Source organism: Aptenodytes forsteri, unplaced genomic scaffold (assembly GCF_000699145.1).
Source record: "Aptenodytes forsteri isolate BGI_AS27 unplaced genomic scaffold, ASM69914v1 Scaffold139, whole genome shotgun sequence".
Taxonomy (NCBI): domain Eukaryota; kingdom Metazoa; phylum Chordata; class Aves; order Sphenisciformes; family Spheniscidae; genus Aptenodytes; species Aptenodytes forsteri.
Window position 1 is genome coordinate 2,273,792 of NW_008794414.1, and position 24,907 is coordinate 2,298,698.

The 24,907-nt window shown below is 38.5% G+C and overlaps 1 protein-coding gene across 1 annotated transcript; it reads left to right on the plus strand.

Moving 5' to 3' along the window:
- Positions 1-404: 404 nt before the first annotated feature.
- On the plus strand, positions 405-23,998 carry LOC103907203 (kinesin-like protein KIF20A). Its single transcript, XM_009289327.1, has 18 exons — positions 405-479; positions 1,673-1,747; positions 4,510-4,629; positions 5,524-5,662; positions 5,761-5,945; positions 9,429-9,525; positions 9,887-10,084; positions 10,166-10,277; positions 11,983-12,054; positions 14,098-14,244; positions 14,860-15,025; positions 16,381-16,551; positions 17,216-17,355; positions 18,598-18,763; positions 20,412-20,529; positions 20,612-20,679; positions 22,359-22,478; positions 23,723-23,998. Exons 1-18 carry the CDS (start codon positions 405-407, stop codon positions 23,996-23,998), a joined length of 2,445 nt encoding a protein of 814 aa, XP_009287602.1.
- The last annotated feature ends 909 nt before the right edge of the window (positions 23,999-24,907 follow it).

Below are 24,907 nucleotides of genomic sequence, written 5' to 3' on the forward strand. Positions count from 1 at the left end.
TGTCGGTTCGTTGAGGCTGGGCACGGTGGCCGCGGGGCTGAGCGTGGGGAGTGCGGGCCGGGGCCTGATGGCCGCGTCCCTGACGCCTGGGGAGCGTTGAGCCTTTCGGGGGTGGGGTTTACAGGCTGTGGCCCAGCACTCGCAGGTGGATGAGAGTAATGCCCGACAGAGGCAGTTAGTGTGGTTTCACTTGCATGTTTCTTAGTATAACCCGAATGTCAGTTGTTTTTTGAAGGTTCCTTCATCCTCCCAGACTTCTTTAGAGGACCTTATTTTCTTCAGAAGTGCTTGTTCATGTACAAGCTACCCCGATCTCTGTTTTGCTCCCTCTGCATTTTTGCCTGTTCTGTGAGAAAATGATGGACTTTTTTTTTTCTTTCTTACAAGTTCCTTTGCACAGAACAATGGATGATGAGGGGAAAAACTATGTTTCTGCAGAAGTATCTGATACATTGGAATCAGTTTCTTTTCTGAACGTAGCGGGTAAACCTTCACCTATGGAGTCAACAGTACTGCCTAATACAGAGGAGCAGGAGGTGTGGACTGTTTTTGTAATAGGTCTTCTGATTATACTTTTTTTTTTAAGTTTTAATTCTGGCAAATACTTCTTTGGTAAGACCTGCTGTATTCCTCTGCCCCCAAGATGCGTTTGATTCTTCTGCTTACTTCTCGTTGTTCACAAATAGGTCATAGCCAGTAGCAAATGCAGATGGTCAATGCTACGTGATGTGTTGTGCTAAGCTTTTGAGAAGGAAGTAAAGGACTTCAGTAATTGCACTTTGAATGTAATGCGACTGTACCATTCTTTTTAGTAAGCTAAAAAAAGGCTATAGATCCTTGTTGAAAGCTTGTGAGGTGCTTGGAAATAAAAAAACTATAATGCTGTGCTGCAGTACACTTTTGAAGATAGTATAGCCATCTCTGCTTTTTTAGAATGGTAGGTTTCCTGATTGACTTCCCTCAGGTGACTTAAATGTGTATGATTAGTGGAGTGCTGGTCATGGGAGGGCTGTGGAGACCTCTGGTAAATCCATCTGCTGAATGAACAAGTTGCCAAAGTAGGGGCTTTGAAGCTCTGTGAGAAAGGAAGGAATGCTGGGATCCCTCTAAAAATCTCCCTGCTATTTCTGCTTCACCTAGATGGGGAGACCTCTGTATAATGGTACGGGATGGAAAAGTCCACCTGAGCAACTGAGAACTGTTTCATGGCAGTTACTGTGAGGAAGATGAGGGGCTAGTGCCTGGATGGTGGTAATGAAGTGGTCTCTTGAGGCTAAGAATGTGTCAATCTATTAACTGAACATGCTCCGTACAAAATGGAAGTGCAGTACTGCAGAGCAGCTGTTAGAAAATACAGCTTGAATTCAATACAGAGGGAGACCAGAAGGTGGAAGCAGTGCAGTTTACACCTCCAATAGTGTGCTCTTTTAAAATCAAAATCTTGGCTTTGTCATAAAAGAACACTAAGGGGGGGGAGGCAACAAAAAAGGGTTTACTTAAGGACTTTAGGAGGTAAAGAAGCAAATGAAAGCTTAGCTTCACAAGGAAGGAGAAAGTGAGGCAGTAAGATAAAATAGGAAATACTGCATCAGAGATGTATGCTGATATGATTTGGGGGTGTTCCGTTTAGAAAGTGGCCATTATAACTGTGTATTTTTTTTTTTATGAATAGGCATATCAACCTCTGAAAGTCTTCTTGAGAGTGAAGCCCTTTTCTATAGCAGAGTTTGAAAGCCATGAATCTCAGGTTAGTTGGAGAATTAAGAAACAAGTTTTTCTTCTCCCCCAAAGAACACCTAGTGTTGTAAGCCAGGACTGTCTTTTATAAAAGCCATGTACTGCTTCCAAATAGAATTAGTGGACACCTGGATAAATGTGATTTTTTTTTTCCTCACAATTTTTACTAATTTGCATGGTACGGACATGCACACCTGTAGCTCTGCAAAATTCCACTGGGTACATTATTTAGAAGTTGGTGTCACTCTTGACTCTATACAGTGCTCAGAAATGGAAGAGTTTCATGGAAGAGATTATGCAATTCTAGGAGTAATTCGGGTATCTGACCCTTGAGTTTCTTTAGAATGCCTGAATAGTCTGCTACCTCGTCCTGGTGACTTGCTGCTAATCCTGTCAAATTTTTCTATAAGCTCTACAGTTTATACTGTCAGATTCAGATGCTTCAGTGTTTTACACACACATATGTGTGCACATGCAAACACACAGAGATACTCCCCCCCATCCATTGTGAATACTGATGCAAAGAATTCATTTAGCTGTTCTTGGAGGACAAAATCTCCGCAGCGTATCTGTCAGCCCTCATGTTTGCAGGGTCTTACAGGCTCTCTGATGGACCTCTTGTTCCTGACCTGTTTGGAGAAGGATTTAATATTAGTTCTGATTTGCTTCTTGTGATTTGCTTTTTAAAAATGTATTCTTGCATTTAATCTGCCAGAGTTGGAACCTTTGAATTTTTTTCACTTGGATTTTCCCGCTGCCCCTCCTGCCCTCCCCCTTTCCTTAGGCAGTTCTTGTTGACTAGTATGCACTGTCACAGTGCTTTCAGTTTGGTATTCAGCAATCTGAGTTGGCTGTAAGGGTAAATTAATTTACAAAATCAAATTGTTTTACGAGTTGTTTCTCTCATTCCTCTTTGGAATGGGAAATTTCTGACTGCCTGACCGTTAGTGAAACTACTTGTTCCTAAAAGCAGGGAGGGAGGGGAAAAAAGTAAGTGTTGAAGTTTGTACTAGATTTTCTTAAAGTCCTTCGTGTAGTTCATGATGAAATTGGTGATCTTCCATATTAGCTGTATAACCTGTTTTGCATGGTGTGAAGGCTTTTTCCTCAGCCTCCAAAAGCTATGAATGCTTGAAAGATCTTCAACATCTTCAATGTTTTCTACTCTCTTAACTATCACCTGAATCTGTGAGGAAGATGCTTGGTAACAAATAAAAAACCAAACAAAAAGCCCAAACCAAAACAAAAAAACCCCCAACCAAAACCCCCTTCCTGTCTCTATAATCAATGAGAGATTAACTTAATTTTTAGGTCCTTTTTTCTTCCCTGCTATGCATAATTTTCAGGAAATCATCTTTGTTCCAAATATGTAACAAGAAAAGAAAAAAGTAGAACCTAAGCCCTATTTCTTATAGCTGTAGACTGATGCTTTAAACAGAGACAGTCAACAGGTTAACTGATCTGTTGTTGCTTATAGAGATAATGATTTATGCAAGTAAAGCTTAAGAGCTCTGGATGAAATTCTGTACTCTTGATACAACTGCCAGTGATTCTCTGGAGTCACCCAGGGGAGAGCAGGAAGTTGTTTTCTTTGGAGATAAACGATGTGTATAGTGTCGGAAACGGTCCAACTCCTGCCAACTTACCTGTGGGGTTAGCTGGAGGAGACAACGAGAGTGGCATGTTACCAGCTGGATTCCAGCTCTGCAGATCTGACTACTTCAAGGCCTCTACTCAGGAGCGTCTATGAGGCCGGTGGCAGCTGATGCCACATGCTTCAGATGTTGAGATTCTTCTGTAGCTCTCTAGGATTTAGTACATCTGACCTGCGTTCCTGTTCCTGGCAATGTGGGAGGAACGTTAAAGAGTATATGGGTTTAGAGCCTGGCACAGTGAGCAAGTGATTGGTCTAAATTCAGTATCCAGCTTCTTAGAGCTTCTATACCAGTTGATAAACAGACTTGTTAATTGAGAGTCCTAGGAAGAGCGGTACTTCCTATGTACATGCTACACATGGCTTATTGGTCTTACCAGCTCTGGGCAGCCTCTGAACATAAAGTCAGATTTAGTTACAATCAATCCCTGCGGCTGATGCCTCAAGACACTGTTAAGCTATACTGGTAGTTCAGTTTGTATTTTTGGTAGTCTGTCTGGTGTAAAAGAATTTTTCCTGGGATACTGCATTCTACATTTACCAAGTTAGTGAATGCTAGGTAATTGCATCTTGCCTTTACTTAATTGAGAAATAGCAATCAAGTTACTTGAAACTAATTCAGTTTTCTTCATTACTGATAACGCCATCTATCAGTCGAAGGATAATGCTTCAAAATTATTTTACTTTGTTTATGCTGGTCATACCTTGTTTCACACTGAAAGTGACTGAAGTGCAAAACCAGTAGATTTTTATATAGCTTTGTTTTCATAGCTAGGATCGTGCAAGCCACGATCACAAAATACCAGGGTTTAGAAAGTGTTTCCAAAAAAAAGTTGCTGGAAGGAATCCTAGAAAAATTGTATACCTCTTAGAAAACTCAAGGCAATTATCTGAACTTTGTCTACACTCTGGCTTTCATGTGAAGTGGGTATCTCTGTAGTTGTTACATGCCTCGAGAGATTATATGTGAATTTTGCAACTCTTTGTAGCTCTGGTAAATAGATGAAAACACTAGGGTTTCTGTTGGGTTTTTTGGGGTTTGTGGGTTTTTTTCAGATAGCTTTCTTCCTAACTAATTTTGTGTGGTGTTTTGGTTTACCTTGTCTTATTTTTTTAAGGGTTGTGTAACTATTGAAGATCCCCAGACAGTAATTCTTAATGCACCCAAAGAGTCTTCTGCAATGAAAAACAGTGAAAGAGGGATTGGTCATTCTGTGCACAGGTTCACCTTTTCTCAGGTAGGCAAACTTTTTTCTAATTTTTAGTTACAGTTTGTTTTTTCCCACTGTAATGATAAAAATTGAATTTTCTACTATATCATGCAATGTGATTTTTTTTCTTCTTTGAATTACATGTGGTGGTACTTGCCTTAAAAAAAAGACTGCTTATTATTTACTGTTAGGCTGTCAGGAAAGCTGTATTACAATGGAGGTGCCTATTAGATGAGACAAGGGAGCTTCTTTGGTAGCTCTGTTGTTTTCTTTGATTAGATGCCACAGAAGCTTCTTGTAGGCACAAGCTTACAGTGGTTCTGCTGTTCCTGCAGATGCCCTCATCTGGGAAGTGTTACAGGAATTCACCTGTTTAAAGGGACTTACTTTTGAAAGAATAGCAGCCTAACTGCTTAAACCTTCTATACTGGAAGTCAGTTTCTTAACTGTTAACTTCTGCCAGAACTTCTGTTCTTACAGTGTCAAAACATAAACAGCTCCAGGCATTGAGTCATTTAGACCATTGTAATGCTGATCTTCTCATCAATTGTGGGTGACTGGTACAGAGTGAGGAGCAAGTTGTGTATCACTAGCAGAGCTCTTGAAAGTATCCACTAGATGGTATGTGCTTAGTAGTATTCTGAGTAGTTTATTTTAGGAGTAGGAAATAACCAAAAATAAGCGCAAGCCTGAGTGCCTCTCAGAATTAAGCAGGCATCCTATGAGAACCCAACAGAAAATGTTGAATCAGAAGGGGTTCAGGCAAGACAGAAAACTAAGCTGGTATCTCCTACTTGGCTTGTTCTGAAAAACTAGTCACTATTAATTGATGCTTAATATTTTGATATAATAAACTTCTTTGTGCCATTTATCACTCCCCTTTTTTTTTCCTTTCTCTTCCCCCCCATCTCCTTCTCCAAGGTCTTTGGACCAGAAACTACTCAGAGCGAATTTTTTGAAGGCTCAATGAAAGAGGTCGTAAGAGCGTATGTTAATGGAGTGAATGGACTGGTGTTTACTTATGGGGTTACAAATGCAGGCAAGACATTCACTATCCAAGGTATAAAATGTTTGCCAAAAAGCATATATAACAACCAAGTCAAAATCCAATGAGAAGTTTGTATGAATGTCTACGTTTAATCTCTTGTTATTTTTAAGGGACTTCAAAAGATTTTGGTATTTTACCTCGCTCACTTGATGTGATTTTTCACCACATAAGGGGAAGACATTACCTGAAGATGAACTTCAAACCATATTTGAGCAACGATGTTAAGAAACTAGAAGATGTACAAGTTAAGCAAGAAGAAGCCATAAAAACTGCTATTCTTGCATCGCTGAAAGAGGTCAGTGACCAAATACTTCCTTGTTACTGAATGAAGCTTCTTAAAAACTTCCTGTCTAACAGACTATCTTTAAAATCCCTGTTTCACTATTGATTCTTAAGATTTATCTAAATCTACTGTATGGATACTTGGTGAACCTTGGAATAAGGCAACTGGCTGTTTTTGGAGCTCAGGGTAAACTGGAAGAACTTTCTGCAGCAGGCAGCACACAGTTCAAACCAAAAATCATTGCAAAGCCTGGATTTCGGTAGAGGAGCAGTTCTGACACTGTGGTCACACTAGCCCTTGAAAAGTCTCTGAGAGCTGACCTATCTAAAACCTGCTTCTTAAGTGAATCTTCTCTTGGGTCAGGTTCCCAGGCTGGATCTCTGGGCAGTTGCTCAAATTCCAGTACTAGCTCAGGAAAGTTGATGGCAGGGGCAGCGAAGAATGCAGAATAGTCCCTTTTGGTGGAAGACAAGTCTTAAGGCAGATTAAAAAGTTGGTAAACCCGTGATTTGTGTAACTTCATAAAGAAACTTTTCTGATACAGCAAGTGAAGTGAGATGCCACAAAATGAATTTCCTAAAAGGATTCCAGCCTGCTTTAGAGGATTGTATGTATCTTTAACTCTGGTCTCTGAAGATTGTAGGTAGAATAGAGGAATCTTTACTGTGGCAGCCTCCTGTTCTCATTATCTAGTCATTTCTGTTTCCAGTGTAAGAAATGGGTCTCACCAGAAAATGGGCACCCTTGTGTGTGACTGTTCTATACTAAGCCCAGTTGCAAATTGTCACAAGATGTCTGGCTTTTCCCTCATGTTCAGAACATTTTTAACCTGAACTGTGAGCCTACTGCATTTGGGGATTATCATTCAAAGCAACTCTGAATGAATTCTGGGAAGTATGGAAGTAATGATTGACTGGGTTTTCTTTTTTTCTGTGGTCTTTAATACCAATGTTGTTAAAGTACTCCAGTTAGCTCTGAAAGAATATCCTTCTATGAATCAAATTCATATGTGAAGTTCCACTCTAAATTCTATTGCTTAATTTAAACTCTGCAAACTGAACTTTTAGTCTGAGTCCAGTTAACTTTTGAGGAAAGACCTCAGATGAAAAATCTAAAAGATGCTGAAGATTACATATTTATTTTGACAGTGTCTTTAAAAGCTCACTCGCACTGTGTGTGTGTGTGCGCAGGGGGTGAGGGTCTTAAAGAAAAATTGAGATGGTCAGGAGGATAGTAGGTAAATACTTTTAAAAACCTTTATGGAACCTACAAGCTTGCAAGAAGGAACAAGCAGGAACTCAAGGTCTAGAACAGGAGGTCAAATATCTTATTTTGAAGATAACTCTATACTTTACAAATACTCCTTTCTGTTAAATCACAGTCTGACTTTATTATAGTTACTGAATGTTGCAGTAGGTGATTTAGATGCTGATGCACTACAGTGAAAAGCAAGCAAGACTCCACCATCAGGAAGGAAATGTAAAAACGCATCTAGAAAATAATACATGACAGGACCTTGCTTATGTGTTACAATGCTTCCATAGTGATAGCTCAGCTATCCCCAGTACCCAAGCTGTGCTTCTTGATAGCTTGTGAATAGCATCACTGTTTGGATGTTCACTCAAGCTTGTAATCTGAGAGCAGATACGGTTGGTGGGCTTGGTTTTGGTTTACATGGATTTCTGTAGGCCCTTTTCCCAGGCTCAGTTTACATATGCAGAAAGAGCCTGCTGTTCCTTTCATTCTCTGTTTAAACTGCTCTGAGTTACTGCAATACCCTTGTATTTAATGTTCTGCTGTTTATGTTCTCTGTACAGTACTGCTGCAAAAGCTCTTGCTTGGCATGGTTCTCACCCTCTCTTTCCTTCCCATTACTTGTTCTATTCACTGGATTAAATATTGGTTTTTACTGGATTAAAAGCTGCTTTACTTGCATTCCTATTTCCACCTGTCCTCATATTTGCTATTAAATGTCAGCTTCTGTCGCTGGCAAACAATGTCAGTTCCTGTTCCCACTTGTTTTCAGGCCGTCATCTTCATGTTCTTTTCTTTTCTGTATTTGGTCTTATGATTTGAAGAACAGTATAGCAACATAGCTAATTCATTTCCACAAAACTGAGTACCTTTACAAAAACTTACCACGTGCACAAGTACTGTGGTACTGGGTTTTTTACATTCCATTACATTTTTGACATGCATAGATGTGCCATGGGTGTCAGTCCCTTACCCTGCTTTGGAATTCTGCTTTGTACTTCACAAACAGAATGAATAGAATCCATGCTTGTGGTTATACTTGTAACTACTCAAGCAACATAAACATATAGACAGTGCAGTCTTTGCAAAATGGTCATTTATAAAATAAATGACAACAAAATCATATGCTATTTATCTTTAAAATGGAAGATTTGAAAGTATGGCATCATACTTTCCTGTTTGTAAAAAAAATCCATTTTGGATATACCAAGTGAGTAACAGGCATCAGTAGACAATCCATAACAAACTTAGCACTGCATTCTAATAGCTAGAACATTAAGGTTTACTTCTTTGAAAGAAGGTTCAAGAGGTTCCCCTCTTTTACTGTAGGCTGACCCTCTATCAGGATTGGGTTTTGGGAAATCAAGGTGAATGTCCTAATGAAAATTTATATCAGTGTATAAAATATGGGGAGAGAGGGAGGTAGTACGTGGAGATGTTGGAATCTCTAAATAGTGGGAGCTGCTACCTCATTACACTAGTTTTCCTAGCAGTAATTTGAAGCCTATGCTTTGACAAGTCTTAGCAGGTTTTTAAATAATTTTGTTGATGTAAAGAAATTCAGCAAATATGTGTACTTAAAGAAACTGTGTTATCTATACAGGATTTTGAATGGCCTTTTAATTCAGTCTGAATTAAACCAACGTAGACTGTTGGTTTATCAGATCTTTAAGTCCTTTATGAAGCTATCATTTCACTCTGTCTGAGGGCTTAAAGTAAGTTTGACTCAAACTCTCACAGAGCTGGCAGAAGCCTGCAATTTGCAAAAGTGATTGGCAACAAGCAAGCAAACTAGGGATCTCTGCTGCTTTGGTCTCTCTGTTGCCTACCACCTTGCCACCTGCCCCTGAAAGAAACTTACTTCTCCAGTTCTTTTGGTTGACTGAAATACTGTTCAGATTTGTCCAGTACTTCATAAAGGCATTCTGGGCTGTCACAGTCTGACAGAGGGTCTTGGTTCTCCCAGAACTGTAAAGTAAGTCTACTATGTTAGCAGCAGTTGGCCTCCAAAACAGGTTGCTGGGAGTAGCAGAGAGCAATAATTCGTGTGAGGGAAAGAGCATTTATTGATTTTAGTTCAGTATTGTTAAAAACATTTCATTTGCAGCCAGAGTAAGGGGGGCTTAACACTTAATGCTACTGCAATATTTAAATCTTAAATACTGGAATTACTGTCACTTTTTACTTCTGCTATTCTCATAGTCTGTTCAGGTGGATGTAACGGTCTCTTATTTTCTCAAGGAGACAGAAAGCATCTCAAATACTATTACAAATATATGCGATGCGGAGTCAGCTTCTTCCAACTGTACTTCAAAAAGTCTTCCTTCTGACTCACTAGGTAAAATAAAGTGGAAAAATTTCTTAATGGCTCAACTCAGGAGAAAGAGTAACAGTAAAAATATTTTAATAGCTTTGCTCCTTTTGGGGAAAGAGGGAGGCTTAGTTCTGCAAAGCTAATGTATAAGCTGCTGGAAGCTTGTGGTAGAGGGGGCAATAGCTTAGAACTTGGGCATATTCTGGTTATAGGGGACTGCTGAGAAGTTTGAATGTTCTTGGGTAAACTTACTTACAGTACTGTGTATCTCATTGCACAACACAAATATATACAAGCCTCTTCCTTTTAGAAGGTTCTATTTACTGCAGTTAAAACTTATCAATGAGTTGTTTGGTCATTGAACTCTTTCTCTGTTTTGGGTTAGCAGAGAACAACTTTGTTCCACTTGACATATATAGGACTAATACACACCAAAGAACACAAGCGTCTGTGTGGATTTCCTTTTGTGAAATTTATAATGAATACGTGTATGACCTATTAAATGTATTATCTACATCAAAAACTCAGAAGCGCAGAGTCTTAAGAATTTGTGAGGATCAAGGAGGAAATTCGTATATTAAAGGTAATAATACTGTTTTATGACCTTGGCAGTTTCACAGAATTTCTTTGATCAGAAGTGTATGTAAAAGGTCTCTTTTCACAGACTTAAAGTGGATTAACATTCAGAGCACTGAAGAAGCCTGCAAAATACTAAAAATAGGAAACAAGAACCGAAGCTTTGCTTGTACTAGAATGAATGAGCAATCAAGTAGGAGGTTTGTTCCTCTGATTATAAGCATACTCTGTCTCTTTTCTTTTAAGGGGAGGGAGGAGGGGAAGGGAGGAGAAGACTTTAGAATGTGTTTGAAATGAGCCACTCTTCAATAATAGCTTAAGACTTTCCTTGATTATTTTGGTTTTATTGTGAAATTCTTTCTGGAAGAAAGCTAGGAGAGGCCCTATGACTTTAATAGTAGCTGGACTTGGGTTGCTGTTCATGGCTTTGGACAACCAAAAAGATCAAATCACATTCATTATTGAGTGCCAACAGGGATATACATCTTAGCAAATACTCATGGTGCTGAGTGGGAATGGCTGTGTGAGGATGTTGAAGGAAAAGCTGGCTAATTCTTCATCACTGGCAGTATAATTCTTGGAAACCCAGAGGCTGTCAGTAGGGTATGTAGGAAGGAGCGAGTCATGCCATACCTTTCAGTGCTGCTAGATTATCTAGATGCTTTTAGCTTGTTGTGTTCTAGCTGAGCTTACTTGGTATCTTAAGAATTAAGCCCCTAGCTCTTACCCAGCTCTAGGAGACGGATCAGGGAGAATCTGGTTTGATGGAGTGGGAGGAAATAAATAGAGAAGGCTGTAGACTTTCTGTTGAAAATCCCTTCTTGCTTGATTTTAATGCCATCTTACTAATTTGTCCTTTAAGTGTGGAAGGGCCATGTTGTATATTTAGCTAATATAATCGTAGTGTTACTAAGCCTGCCTTTTCTCTAAAAAGCAAGAGTTATATGCTGTTCTGTATTAGCTAAAGACAGCTGCCATTAAATTTCATGCTGTGATTCCACCTGAATTTCACTCAAGCCTAAAATAGTGCAGAAAAGAACTGTGGCTTTCTGGCAGAGTTTTGTGCCTAGAATGTCCTCTTTTTGTTCCAGAGAATATGCTGACTTCCACCTAGCTTGTTTCTACATTGTGGTTTTTGTTTGGTTTTGTGTTTGTTGGGGTTTTTTGTTTTGTTTGGTTTTTTTTTAGAAACTTCATTCTTAAATTGTGGGTTGGTGCTGAGGAGTGAAGCATTGCTTTAAAGCGATGCGAGGAAGTTTGTCTTCTGTGCTTCCTGATTTACTGGATAAACTGGGGACAGGGCACTCCTGGCTCTGGGATTTTTCTCTTTGGTTTCAGACAGCATATGTCCACTGACTTTGTAGCTTGATGTCTAAAACACAATAACTGGATTTTCAAGTGTTACAAATTCAACCTTTCTAGAAAACAGAGTAATTTCAAAACTGAAAAGATAACTGTATGTTGAAGTAGGCAATATTACAGGACTGTCAAACCTTAACATTCCCCTCCCCCACCACCTATTTATTTCTAAGAAGTTAATTCTTCAGATTTACTGAGTTCAGATACTGTCTAAAGTTTGTATACAGTGAGTACCTGAGTACTCATCTTCTGATCAATAGACTTAAGTCAACTGGCTTGTTCATTCTCCAAGACAGCTTGTAGGCTTCATGTGATATTTTTCCCTCTCCTGTATTGAAAGAAATGGAAAGTCACAAAATGCAACTTTTATTGCTGCTTTTTGCTACTGAATGAATGCATTGTGGAGGTAACTAATGTAAATTAGTGAATGAATTCTTGTTCTTTCTTCAGCACTGCACTTTCTGTAGCATACAAATTTTACTTTGCTTCAGTGACTGCTTAATTTTTATAATTGTGGTTATTAAAAAGGACTTCTTTCCATTCCAGTCACAGTATATTTTCAATCAGGCTACTAAGGCTAACTGATGAGCATCAGCCGTGTGTTCTTGGAGTTTCTGAGTAAGTGAATGCTTCAGCTGATTACCAGAATGCAAATATTTTAGAACAGTTGATAAGGTGTAAGCATGCTAAACTGGTGAACTTTCTTTTAATAAACAAATCCTCTGAGAGCTGAGAAGGAAATCGGAACTCCACTGGCTGCATAAAACTGACTGGAAACCTGATAGGGACTGGCATAGAAGTGTTTCCTTGTCTCTTATTCTGTTAAGGTTTGGCTGAAGAAACCTGTTAAAACTCTGTCAGTAGTACATAAATTGAGGGAAATATATGTATATTGTCTTACATAATGGGGAGGCGGGGTCAGAGTAGTACTAGGTAATACCACACTAAATATTCCTGTAAGCAGAATTCAAATGGCTGGCTGATAGAAGCCAGTCTCTAAAGTTGGAGTGCAGCAGTTAGTGCTGAAGACCCAAGGTGCGAGCTATGCCAGTGTATCTTTCTACTTTGGGACCAGACTAGAGTTTATGGGTTGAATGTTTGTGGCACCACATTTGATGTGCTCCTGGAACACAAATTCAAGTCTATCATCCAAAAAGAATGCAGGTGACATGCTCTGGGACTGCTCCATGGTATAATCTATAGTAGGAGGGGGTCATCAGGTGATTTGCTTAAAAACTGTTCTCCTGATCTAAAATGCTAATGTAGGTGCACCCAGTGAGAGCAGTGTTAAGTCCTTACACCTCTCTGTTCTTTTGTGATTTGGAGGAAGTGGCCTAATCTTTTGGCTTCAAGCCATTTAGATAGCTTTTTCGTTTTTTTTTTTCCCTGATTAATTGTCCATTTAGCTTGATATGGAAAAATGAGGACAGTCCTGTAACAGTGTTTTTAGTTCAGTCCTAGCTCCTACTGATTTCTCTCTTGTTTCTGCTGAGCAGAGATGGTAATAATTATACCTCACTGAGATAACACCTTTTAATGTCAGATGTTACAGTGATAAATACTCTAAGGAAAGATAACTTGAGGAAATGGCTGCGTCTGTTCCTTGCTGTTCCCTGTCTTGGTGTATTCCCCTGGCAAAGCTTGCAGCAGCTGTTAGATGAATGACAGAGTTTGTATGTTGCTTAACGAAGAAAAAAACTCTTCATCTTGTACTGAAAAGGATAAGGATCATAAGATCATAGCCTTTCACACAGTTGAAATATGTGCCTTATTAATATGTGCAGTATTAATATGTACTGATTTCAGCTGTGTGAAAGGCTATGATTTTACAAAGGTGTTATTTTATGTAAATAAATGTATGTATAAGTAAGTAATAGTTGGATTACATAAATTATCTAGCTTCCAGAGCTTCCTGTATTTCAAGAGCTTCCTTAATATAAAGTAAAAGTGATGAAATTCCTTGATTATCCAGGATAACTGTCTCTGATTGTAACCTGTTGTACTGTGAGGGACACTTCAGTGGCCTGAGTTTAGTAGCACATAATTGCTATAGCCAAAGAGCTCTAAGGTGATCTGGGAAGGACTTCTGGCCTCTTATTTGCAGTAGTGAACAAATGGTTCTGTGTCCGAAAGAGGCAGACTGCAGTGTATTGAAGCATACTACTATCCTGCAATCCTCTCGGTGCTGGAACTGGTGAAGGTGACAGTCAAAGTGCTTCTGTAGTATAGCCCCGCTATGCAAAACTGTTTCAGAAATTCCTCTTATCTTGTCTGGAAGTACTTACGTTAGGATTACTACAAAATTTGGGTTCCTAAACTGAATTCTTCATGTAAGAATGCCTACAAAGTTTTAAATGAATGCTACAAGCAGACTACTTTGAATGTGCTGAATAGACTGTCTTAGGAGCAGCAATCTTGTTCAAATGTCTTTAAATACAATGGGAAGATAGATAGGTTAGTGCTGTTACCCTAAATACCTTGCGTAGTGCCTTCTGGACAAAACATCAACATTAAAGTGCAACTTATTCTGTGATCTAGGTAGGCTGAAATGACTCATTCATTTACACTAGATGCATAAAGAAATAAAAAGACATGTAGTTCTATTTTCATACTGCTTAGAAACAAGTTTATATGTGTGTTCTGGATAATTCTTTCATCCAGGTTGTCTTTCTGTGACTTGGCTGGATCAGAGAGGTGTAATAAAACACAAGCCTTTGGAGACAGACTAAAAGAAGCAGGAAATATTAATAATTCTCTTCATATCCTTGGAAAATGCATTGCAGCACTGAAGCAAAATCAAAATCCAAAGTAAGTGACAAGTTGTAAACAGCATGCTGAGTTTTGGGTTGAAAACCTAAGCATCCCTTTATGTTTCTGCGAGGGGTTCGTGTGATCAGAGGAAAATGGAAATCTACAAAATCTTGTAAGCCTTCTTTACTACAGATGTCACTGGAATACCTGAAACGAACATTCTTTCTCTAAAACTGTTTGTGGAGAGTAAAAAAGGGCAATTAGCAGCAAACTACCAAGCTTTTTTTAGTGTCTGCGTATGAGCAATACACTTTGTGTACAGAGCTCCTGGTTTGTCCTCTTCCCTTCCACCTCCAAATTATACATGTAGATTCATCAGACAGCCGACAGATGTTCTGTACCTAGCTTTTGGCTTGTTACAGTATCTGCTTTGTAACACTAGGGAACTGTGATGCAGACACTATACTAATTTTACTTTTAAATACTTCAATTTGTTGGAGATCTTATGAGAGCCAGGAAAGACCTTGCTCTTTGATGTGGAATAGCTTAGGCTTAAATATGAGCATCCTGCTGGATCTGTTTCCTGAAAGAGAAACACAATTAAGCTAAGCTGCAGTATCACACAATTTTACAAGTTTTGTTTCACAATTTTGTTATTCTTTTCTCCACGAGGATGAAGCCAAGCTATATTCCATTCAGAGAGAGCAAATTGACTCGTCTGTTTCAGCCATTCTTTTGTGGAAAAGGCAAAGCTTGTATGATTGTAAACATTAATCAGCATGCTTCCACATATGATGAAACACTACATGTAATGAAATTTTCAGCTATAGCCAAACAGGTAAGAGTGCATCTACTTTCTCTGCTATTCTGCATTCTTTGTTGCTATTGGTTTGTGAAATGATCAGGTTGTATGAACTTGCGTGTGATTAGGACTTTTGATGCATCGTACTCTTCTGCATGTGGCTTCCCTCTAAAAGGCTTACAGTAGTGTTGCCCATCCTCAAAGCTATTTGTGGTAAGAAGTTAAGATTGCTGCAGCTATCTGTGGCTTGTTCAGTTCTACACCACAGACATTCTGTGTGTAAAAAAAAAAAAAAAAAAAAAAAAAAAAAAAGTCAGGGCACTTTCAGATATGACGGGTTATACCATATATCTAAGCAAATGCAAGATTTCGATTCAAGCTTTTGATGAATTGTTTAACCTGTGTGCAGTTAAGCATCTGTTGCACAAGATGACAATTATTTAAAACTTCTTGGTCAGCTAGTGGTGATAGTAACAGAAGTAGCCTCTTTTTTTTGTAATCTGAACGAGATCTCTTGTGCCTGCATTGCTGCTATTTGGCTAAGTGCAAGTAATTAATAACAAACAAAAAGGGAAGACTTTTTTGTAAGTTAACGCTTGAAGGTAGTGTGCTGCTTTCCTTTGAAGGCAAAAACGCCTCTGCTAAATCTACATGCTTTCATGCTTTCTGCTAGCTGTGCTTGTCAGCCTCCCATTAAATTCAGTACTTGGGGTTGATATTTGGTTTTAAGTTCAGTCAGCTTCCCTGGAAGCTGCTTCTTGCAGGAAGTGGGATGGTAGGCTGTACTGTGTTTCATGGCAGAAATAAAGTCCATATCTAGTCTGGAACCATGGATTAGTTCTGACATGTTCCGAGACTGTAATGGCATATTTAATATGATCTCAGAGAGAAAGATTTTCCTAATTCTGTTTGGCTGCAACTTTCATCATAAGATAAGAGCATGCACTGAGGAGACAAGCTTCTCTGATATGTTGTCCTATGACATGCATACTTAAAATCCTTACGTAACTAGCATGAATTGCTGAATCCTGGTCACAGTATTTCAGGAAGGAGCAAATGTTTTAGGGATTTGCTGCTTTCTATTAACTTTCCAGGAAACTACACCAAAACCTTATATTTTAAGGGGGGAGAAAACACCTTTCTAGACAAGCATACTAAGTTTGTTAGTAGATAATCTTTCCCATTTTCATTTTGTTAGAGTACCGAAGTCTTATATTCGTATTGATAGATGGTTTTGTCTGCTAAGACATGTAAAATTTTGTTAATGTTCTTGTAATCATTAAATAGAGTGTAAATACAACAATGCATTCATGCCACTTCTTCCTAGTATTCTGATACCTGCAATATTGACAGCATTGATAAATCAGTGTGTTCAACTCTGGATTTTCCAGGTAGTCCAGACAATCCTACCCAAAAGTTTTGGTTATTTTCCACCCAAGCTAGTTGGAGGCAACAGCAAACCTATCATGCACTTTGACGCTAACACATCTGTAGATGACTTTGCTGACAGTACTGAAACCTCCGCAGAAGAGGAAGTGGACATCACCATTCTGAGTCATGAGGTAGATACACATCTACTCAAAATGGTACCCAAGAAAGACATTGCTATTGGTTCTAATGTTAGAATCTTTTACCATAAGAGATGTGCTGGAAGCTGTATCAAATGAGAACTGTAAGCTTCTGCTCAGTGTCAGGCAGACCTAAACTTAAAGTGGTCTAGTTCTGAGGGAACAAGTGTAGTTGTGGAAGGCTGCCTGCGGCTTTCTAGTTAGGTCAAGTGCTAAATTTGGAATTCAACTGATTGCTCAACGAGAAGAGTAAGGAAGCAGTATGTGTGTTTAAACCAGCATTATTTAGTCATTTGTGCTCTTCTGGGAACAGCAGACAGAAGTTAAGATGCAGCATTTTAAAAATAAAGCTGTACAATCTAATAGCAATAAACTGTAAAAAATCAAGTAGGCTTTATGCTAAATGGTTGTGCAAATTAATATTGAAATGCCAAAACGGTAGTAAACGATTGATAGCAGAAACCATCAAGATGGAGAAAGGTTGTCTTTGCAGTAGAAATTCATGTTTGAAAATACTTAACCCTTGGTGCAGCCCCCCTGAAAATATAGCCTTGTAGAAATGCCCTGTGTGGATAGCTGTCTGTATCAATATTTCATTTGACATGCATGTCAATATGTGTTCTAGCTTGTTTTCTGAACTGAAATATGTTAAATTTAGGATCTCTTGAAAACTACAGAGAACCTAAAGGAGAAGCTAGTGGCAGAAAGGCAAAGTAAACTCCTTCTGGAGGTGAAGATACGTAGAGAGATGGCAGAAGCAATGTTCCGACAGCTGTTGGAAACAGAGGAAGCCTGGAGGCAAGTCATATTGCAGTCTTCTTCAAGACTGAAAGGATTCCACATATATAAATGCATACATTATACATATACACATATGTATGTGTATACATATATATGTATATGCAAGATGTATACTCATGTTATTTAGAGAAGTTAGGGCTGGACAGTTTCAAAGCTTCTGATGAAAAGGGAAGAAGAAACATTAAAATAAACTTGTATAGATCAGCCTCTTCCGTGTACAATGAAAAAGTAATGCTGCTTTCTGTTGAACTTTTCTCTGTTTAATTTGTAATTACTGGAGATTGTCCTGACTCCATATTAGTATTTAGCAGATGTGGAAGACTGCTACAGGTATCCCACTGAGGCTTGTGATTGTTCCAAAACTTGCACTTGCTCGTGTTAATTATGCATGCATGTGCTTAAGGTAGTTTGAATTGTATCTCTTTCAGCTCTCCTTCTGGATTCTTGCTCCTGGATGACTTATGAACCTTTGTCAGCTTACTATCTTATAAATTACTGTGGCTGCCTGCACTGATGTTACTAATTTGGGAATTTTTTTCAAGTGTGTCCAGATTGCTCAAGCTGTATTCGCTTCCTCTTAACTCTTCTCTTCTTGAAATCAGTTTCCTGCTATTTGAATTGCTAACAGAGACTAACCCCAAGTTAAGGTGCCAGTTGGACACACTATGGTTTAACACCTGCACGGATTTTAACTTTGGGTATGGGTAACTTTGACCAAACACATGAAACAGCAGTGATGCTTTTTCTCTTTTGAGGTGATGTTCTGGGTCACTGCTGGGGCATTTTTTTTAAATTGTGACAAGAGTAATGTGTAATGTATTGAAATAATAAGGCAAAGTGAATTTGGCATATATCTTTAACAGGGAAAAAAACCCAACAACCATCCAACAATGTGAAAGACACCCCCCAGAAATATGCTTCAAATATCAGGTCTAATTGGGTGTAGTAGTATCTATCACTACGTGTTGGTGGATTTTTTTTTAATAAGACTTTTGTTTGACAGATCTTAAGTATGTGTTCTTCTATAGCACTATTCTTGGTATGTGCCAAGTAGAAGTTATGCCTTGGTGCGAGTCTGTAGGATCATTCAGAATAAAAAGGAGGAAAGTACTTCTTGGTCTCTGAACATCACAGTTTATGATTAATTAATAACTTTGATATTGCCAGTTGAACACATGTAGTCAAATTGTAATAGGTGGAATGCTAATATATTAAATAAAACTAATATGTTCTCCTCAGCAACCGCTTGGAGGATATGAAAGACAGTTATGAAGAAAAACTGGAGAGCAAATTTGAAATGTATAAAGAGGCCATCAAGAAACATGCATATGTGTGTGCAATGGAACAAATTGAAGACCATTATGTTCCCATAGAAGAATTTCTAGCTGAACAAGAGAAAGTTGAGGTATGACTTGACTGCTGTCAAAAAATGTGTGCTAGCCTTTTAACTGTAAATTTTGCTTTTCCTTAACAGGATCATTTAGGAATCCTAAATGTAACACTGAACAGTCAAAATAACTAGCAGTTCAGCCTAGCTGTTCTGGTGTCCAATGCTAACCGTAAGGATAGAGATGTCTCATGTCTAACACTACCTGTAGCCTATACCTAAACTTCCTGATCTTTGAGGGCACAGTTCAATCAAATCCAAGTCATCTTTATCTCTGTAGTACAATGATTGGAATGCTTAGAGGGATGGTGAAGACAGCAGTCTGGCTTTGTGGAGATCCTTGAGATTGTAGGGTATAGAGTAAAAAGCTAGTCTGAAAGGGCTGGTGGGGAATTTAGTACAGGGTAGCTATTTTAATTATAATGGATCTCTGCTCTGAAAGTCTAGAGGGAGGATTGTGGGATAAGAAACTGTGATGAGAAATCAAATTTTATGCAGGAGAGAACTTAATCTCCTGAATGTACTTATACCTAGAACTATTCAGACTTGGCATCAGTAAGTTGCTATTCCTTTTGTAACTGAGCCACGTTAGCCATGTGCAACTCTATCAGTCTTTACCTCTAGCCTTTGCATAGGTAGCTAAGTGCATCCAGGCAACAGATGAGACCTGTAGGTCTCAGTCTTTTCAGAAGGTCTGTAGTGGAAGAATAGAACAACTGTGGTGTACACCAGAGGTGCTTTCTCACTGCACTCTTCTGTCCAGGAACTGATAAGACATCTCACTCCACTGGTAGGCAGGTGCCTTTCAAGACATGAGGGAACTGGGTTTCTGTTGTAGATTGTGATATGTAAACCTTTCTGCTTTTACAGCTCTCCATTCAGGTGCTGACAAGCAATGCTATTGTGTAACATGCTCTGTTTTTCCAGCTCCTTCACACTTGTCTTTTTTTCCCCCACTTAGATTCTGTTTTTATGTTCACTTAAGCCCTAGCTATACATCATGTTGGGGTGGAGGAAAAGGGTTTTAATAGTGCTCTCTGTATTTATAGCTACCTCTTATGCTGGCCACAAGGCTGCATAAGGGAAGATTCAAAGAACAAGATGGTCTTAATAGCAAGTGAGATAAGAAACTGATGAAATTCCTAAGATGTACAATTCTTAATTGACAAAGGAGAGCACAACATGAAATCTGAGCAGGCAGCTTCAGAGAACCAGAATTAGATGAATAACTCTTCTTGATGGTGACGCTTGTTTGATTTCTCACTCTGAAATACCACCCTAGCAATCTGACAGGTACTGAAAAAGAGATTGAGATTAAAACTTAGTTCTATGAAATATGTTCTTCCTTATTTAGCAAGCTAACTGGCAACAGTGTTTAACACAGATGCACTAAAGTTGCCTTTCTGCCGTATGGTTACTTTTAATACAGTTTGGAAATCTTCAGACTGGAAGAGTTGACTCCTGTGTAAAATAACTTCTTCCTAGACGGTCTCGTGATCTGAGTGTTACTCCTTACTGTGATTTCTCAACTATAGTCATCACAACTTCCACCTGCAATGATTTTAAAACTGCATATACATGTGCAGTATAATTGAAGGACGTGCGGTACTGCATCAGGTTAAGCAGAAATTTAGACAAATTCTACCATGTGCCCTTCTTTTTTCAGGATAGAGAGAGTAAAATACTGCAATTGGAAAGGCAACTTGATGAACAGTCAGGGAGGCTGTTGGCTCTGGGAAGTGAGAATTCAGATATACTGACTACTGAAAATAACATGGAACTAGGTAGGAATCTAATCTGGAGATTCAAAGTTCAATTTACTTTTGGTATTGTGTGTAAACAAGCGAACTTTTCTTTTGCCTATAGATCGTACGAACAAGATGATGAGGAGAGCCAATGAAGGATTGCAGAAGCAATGCAAAGAGAAAGAAGAGGTAGCTCTTGCTTAGTCTTTAACAAATCTGGGGATAACAGTCCTAAACTCTGGCACGGTTCAGTGCTTAAAGATCTGCACTGTAGACAAAAGCATGAAGATTCCTGCAAATTGGCATCAAGTTTACAAAAAAGCCTTTGCCCAGTTGTGGATGACTTTTGCCAGAAATTGGCTGTGTCTGGCTTTACTCCAGTTTGTAAAGGCATCTGCTACTATAAAGAGTCACATGGTGAACATGATGTGAGTTGGAAGTAGGGGGAAATATATAGCCTTGTATTGGAATTTGTTGTAAACATTGCTGCCATGGCCTCAGTGCTTTCCTTCCTGAAATGCTGCCTGCTCACGCACAGGGGAACAGATACAGAATTTGGTAACAGTTGATCTAGAGCCAAAACAGTGCCTTAAACCAGTCCTTTCTGTAAGTGCTGAACTCCACTATCCCCTTAAACTTAAGTAAAGGATGTCTCTGTTCTTCAAACAAACAAGATCCCCATGTTCTGAATAGCATATAGAGGTGGAAATTATGAGCTTCAGGCTGTGTTATGGAAAACAAGTATTAATTATTCTTTGGTATGCATTTTTAGTCTATACCTTGAATGAACTTCTTGTAAGGCTACAGTTAGTTTCGCATGTTTAAAGAGGATGGGGAGGAGGGGAGAAACAAGCCTTGCTCCTTTCACTAATAACAAGTAGGAGTAGGGGTTGGAGAAATAGTTCCAGGTGGTTCTAATAAACCATGTGAATGGAAAGTGAACTTAAATCCCTTTCTATTGAGAAAGAGTACTTCAGAAATAACTTTTTCCTTACCAAGTTTAATGTCTCGTGTTATGGCCCTGGCATTTGTTTTCCACTCCTCTTCTTGAGAGCTCTACATAACTTTCCATTTTCTATGTCAATTTTGAATTTTGATGCTAGAAAGAAAGTTTGGCTTTTTTGCTTGATATGGGGATACAGTATTGATTATCTTGTGTGGCTAGAAAGTGTTAGAATGATGGGACTGCTGCCTGGCAATAACAGAAGTGAGAGCAGTTTAAAGCAGTTGGTTCTATCAGTGCCCTTCTGCTGCTTTGCCTCATGTATCTGTGCATGTATGATGAGTAATTCACTATTTTTTTCTTCCCTCCCATTCAGCCATTAAACATGGGCAAAGGGGATTTTTTTGGCAATCTAATTTACTTCTACAAGGTTGGAGGGAAAATATCTAATGATATAACATTAATTTTGCTGGTTCAGAGTTTCTTTTCCCTCTCAGGACTTGGTCTGTCAATATTCCCATCAGAAAGGTGAGGTCTTCTGTTGTAACTGTGCTCCCATTCATTATATGAATAGTGTTAATGAGACGAGAGCATTCTTTTAACTACCCTTACTGAAAAGGAGCAGACTGTTCCAGAAGTAGCTTAGTCTGTGCTGCAGTTCTTTGATTGACAGGTCTGTGTAAAGCTAGTAGCTTCAGCACAATAGCCCTTGAATGCTCCAGCTGTATTTTATCACCAGAAATGATGGGTTGGGACACAAAAGGTTGAGAGAAACAGGCTTTGTCTTCATTGCTTTGATCTTGCAGTTTGCACTGTTCAGTATTAATCAGAAATGCTTATGGTGTCTGTATGAGTTCTAGTCATAAACAAAGTCCACGTAAAACATGCTGTCTTGAACTTCAGTGTGTATGGGCTTTATTTTCAGCTTATAAAATCTCTGAAGTTTAAAATACAGAAATTAAATGAAACCCTGCTAGAAGCTAATGAAGGCTATAGAAAAATGGCAGAAGAGAACAGTCAACTGAAGCATACAATCATGCTCAAGGTTTGTCAACAATTTAAAAGCAACTTTAATATGGCTTGTATCTATAGTTGTACTGGATATTTCTGCATCTTTGTACATGTAAAAACATAGTTCAGTCTTATTAATTTCTTTTGATGTTACCATAATGTTTTTAATTAAGTTGGTTTTTTTGCTTTCTTTTTTTCTGTCCCTAACTTCCTGAATTACGAGCTCAGAGCCCTTGTGTTTCACTTTGTATCTTGTAAGACAAGACTCATTTTTCAGTTTAAATGATAGACTTGGTCAATAGGGTAACTTTGTGCTGACAACTCTTGCTAATCTAAAGATGCCACAAAGTATTGTCAAGCAAAGAAAATACTACTCAGAACTCTAGTCATGAAGTGTTTTGCGGAGGGCAAGCAAGTTTTCACTTCACAAATGTTGGTGCAACAAGACCTAAGGATCTATGGCTTTAAAGCTATACTGGCACTCCTGCAGAGGTGGCCACGCTGGATAAGAGAGATGGGCAGGTAAACTACTTAATACTGAAATAGAAGAAATCTTTCCTTCAAAAGCAGGGACTTCATAAAGTTGACAGCATCTGACCTCAGACATCAACTAGATTCCTAAATAAAAAAATGCAAATTTTGAACTCTTGACACTTTGCATCTATGCCTCATTTGTAATCTGCAAATGAAGCAAGGCAGATAGACTGCTTAGTGATGTTTTTCTTTGAACATTAAATTACCTTCCTCATGCTTTTTAGTCTAAGTCTGAGACTGAAAATTATTCATCTTGAACTTTTGGTTCTGAATTGTTTCTAAGACATAAGAAGGTGACTTTTTTGTTAACCACAAGGATTAGAGAGCATCTTTAAGACCATATTCTGCCCACTCAAAGGATTTATTCAGTCCTGGTTAGTAGACTTACGACTATGATAAGAGTTTTGATTTGACCAGTTTTGCTTTCAGTAATTGCAGCTTAAGACAGGAAAGCTGCCTTATTTGGTTCCTAGAACAGCAATTCTTTGCATAGTGTGGCTAAGGATTTTAGCTTCAGCTTCTTCAGGCAGACTTAGTTTCTAACTCGATCTGATGATGACCCTGTAGTTTGCTGTTCTCTAAATTACATAGCAGTAATTCAGAAGAAATGGGTACTGAATAGCTGTTTGGCATAGTAATAACAGGGGTGTTTACAGGTATAGTAAAATAATGTGAAACAGAAAATTAACTACATGAAAAAGACTTTGGAGTGTTCACATACCTCACACAGCCTTATCCTCATAGGATCGAGAAATGAATAGTCTTCAGAACTGGGCTAAACGTGTTCTTGAGCTTGAAGAAACAGTGTCTTCCCTGCAAAAAGAACTTGACGAACGGAAAAAGCATTTCTCTGCAGAGGAGCCAAAACAACAAAAACCCAGGAGAGGTTTGTTGGCTAACCTGAAATCCACAGTAGCAACCACTGCTAGTACACCTCTTGGTAAAGGCTGGGGGAAGTATGAAGATGCTTCATCCTCTTCGAGAAAACAAGTACCGTTGGCTCATAAAGCAAAAGAATAATATTTGATTAATCAAAGTGTGCAATTACTGGGCTTCTTTATCAATCTTAAACTGTTGGTAGCTTTTTCTCACTCTAGATGCCATCTTCACTGTCATGTTAACTAACAGAAAAATGTTTAATACAGAACTTTTAAAATTGAATCAGGGTTGAATTTAGAGCTATGTAAGTATAGACCTAAACTTGTGCTTTTACTGTTGATATAGGGATGTGATTGTATAAAATCTTAATTCTTGAGTAACTGCTATCATGGTCTTCTGTATTGATAAATGTGTGATTCCTGCAAAGTGGGGTGTTCTTCATCTGCTGCCCTTGTTACCTTTTAAAATTAAGTATTTCATTTTCATTGTTGATTCCTAGAAATTAGATGGCTTGTAAGCTTAATCTCAACTAGTTAAAATAGCTTGGTTCTTCAGTTAATGTTCTGGCTTTGATCTGGAAAGTGCCATCTTGAGACCGAACTGAGCAAATTGCTAAACATAAGGCCTCATAAGAGGAAACAAAATGAGGTTCTGTCTGGCTCCTTGCTATTTTTCAGCTAACTTGGCTTTGTAAAGGAACTTGTTTTAGTATCATTTGAATTTCCACTAAGAATATGCATTAAAATTTGAAAACTCTAATAAAATTTTTCCATTGCTAAATTAAGCTCTGACTGTTTATTTTATAAAGGTGAAAAAAATCGGTGAAATCAAGTTAAGGAAAGATGATAAACTTAGAGGCCAAATGATCATAGTGATTGACATATGATGATCTTAAGTTGAAAGAAACATAGCCCTGATTATATTACTTACCTTAATTAGTAACTCAAGGAAGGAAGACTGGAGCGTGGTAAAATTTGAAATAGCTTTCTTAGAGCCGTTTCAGTCGGTGAGGGTGAGAGTTTTTTCTAACTACTGTGGAAGTACCATGCC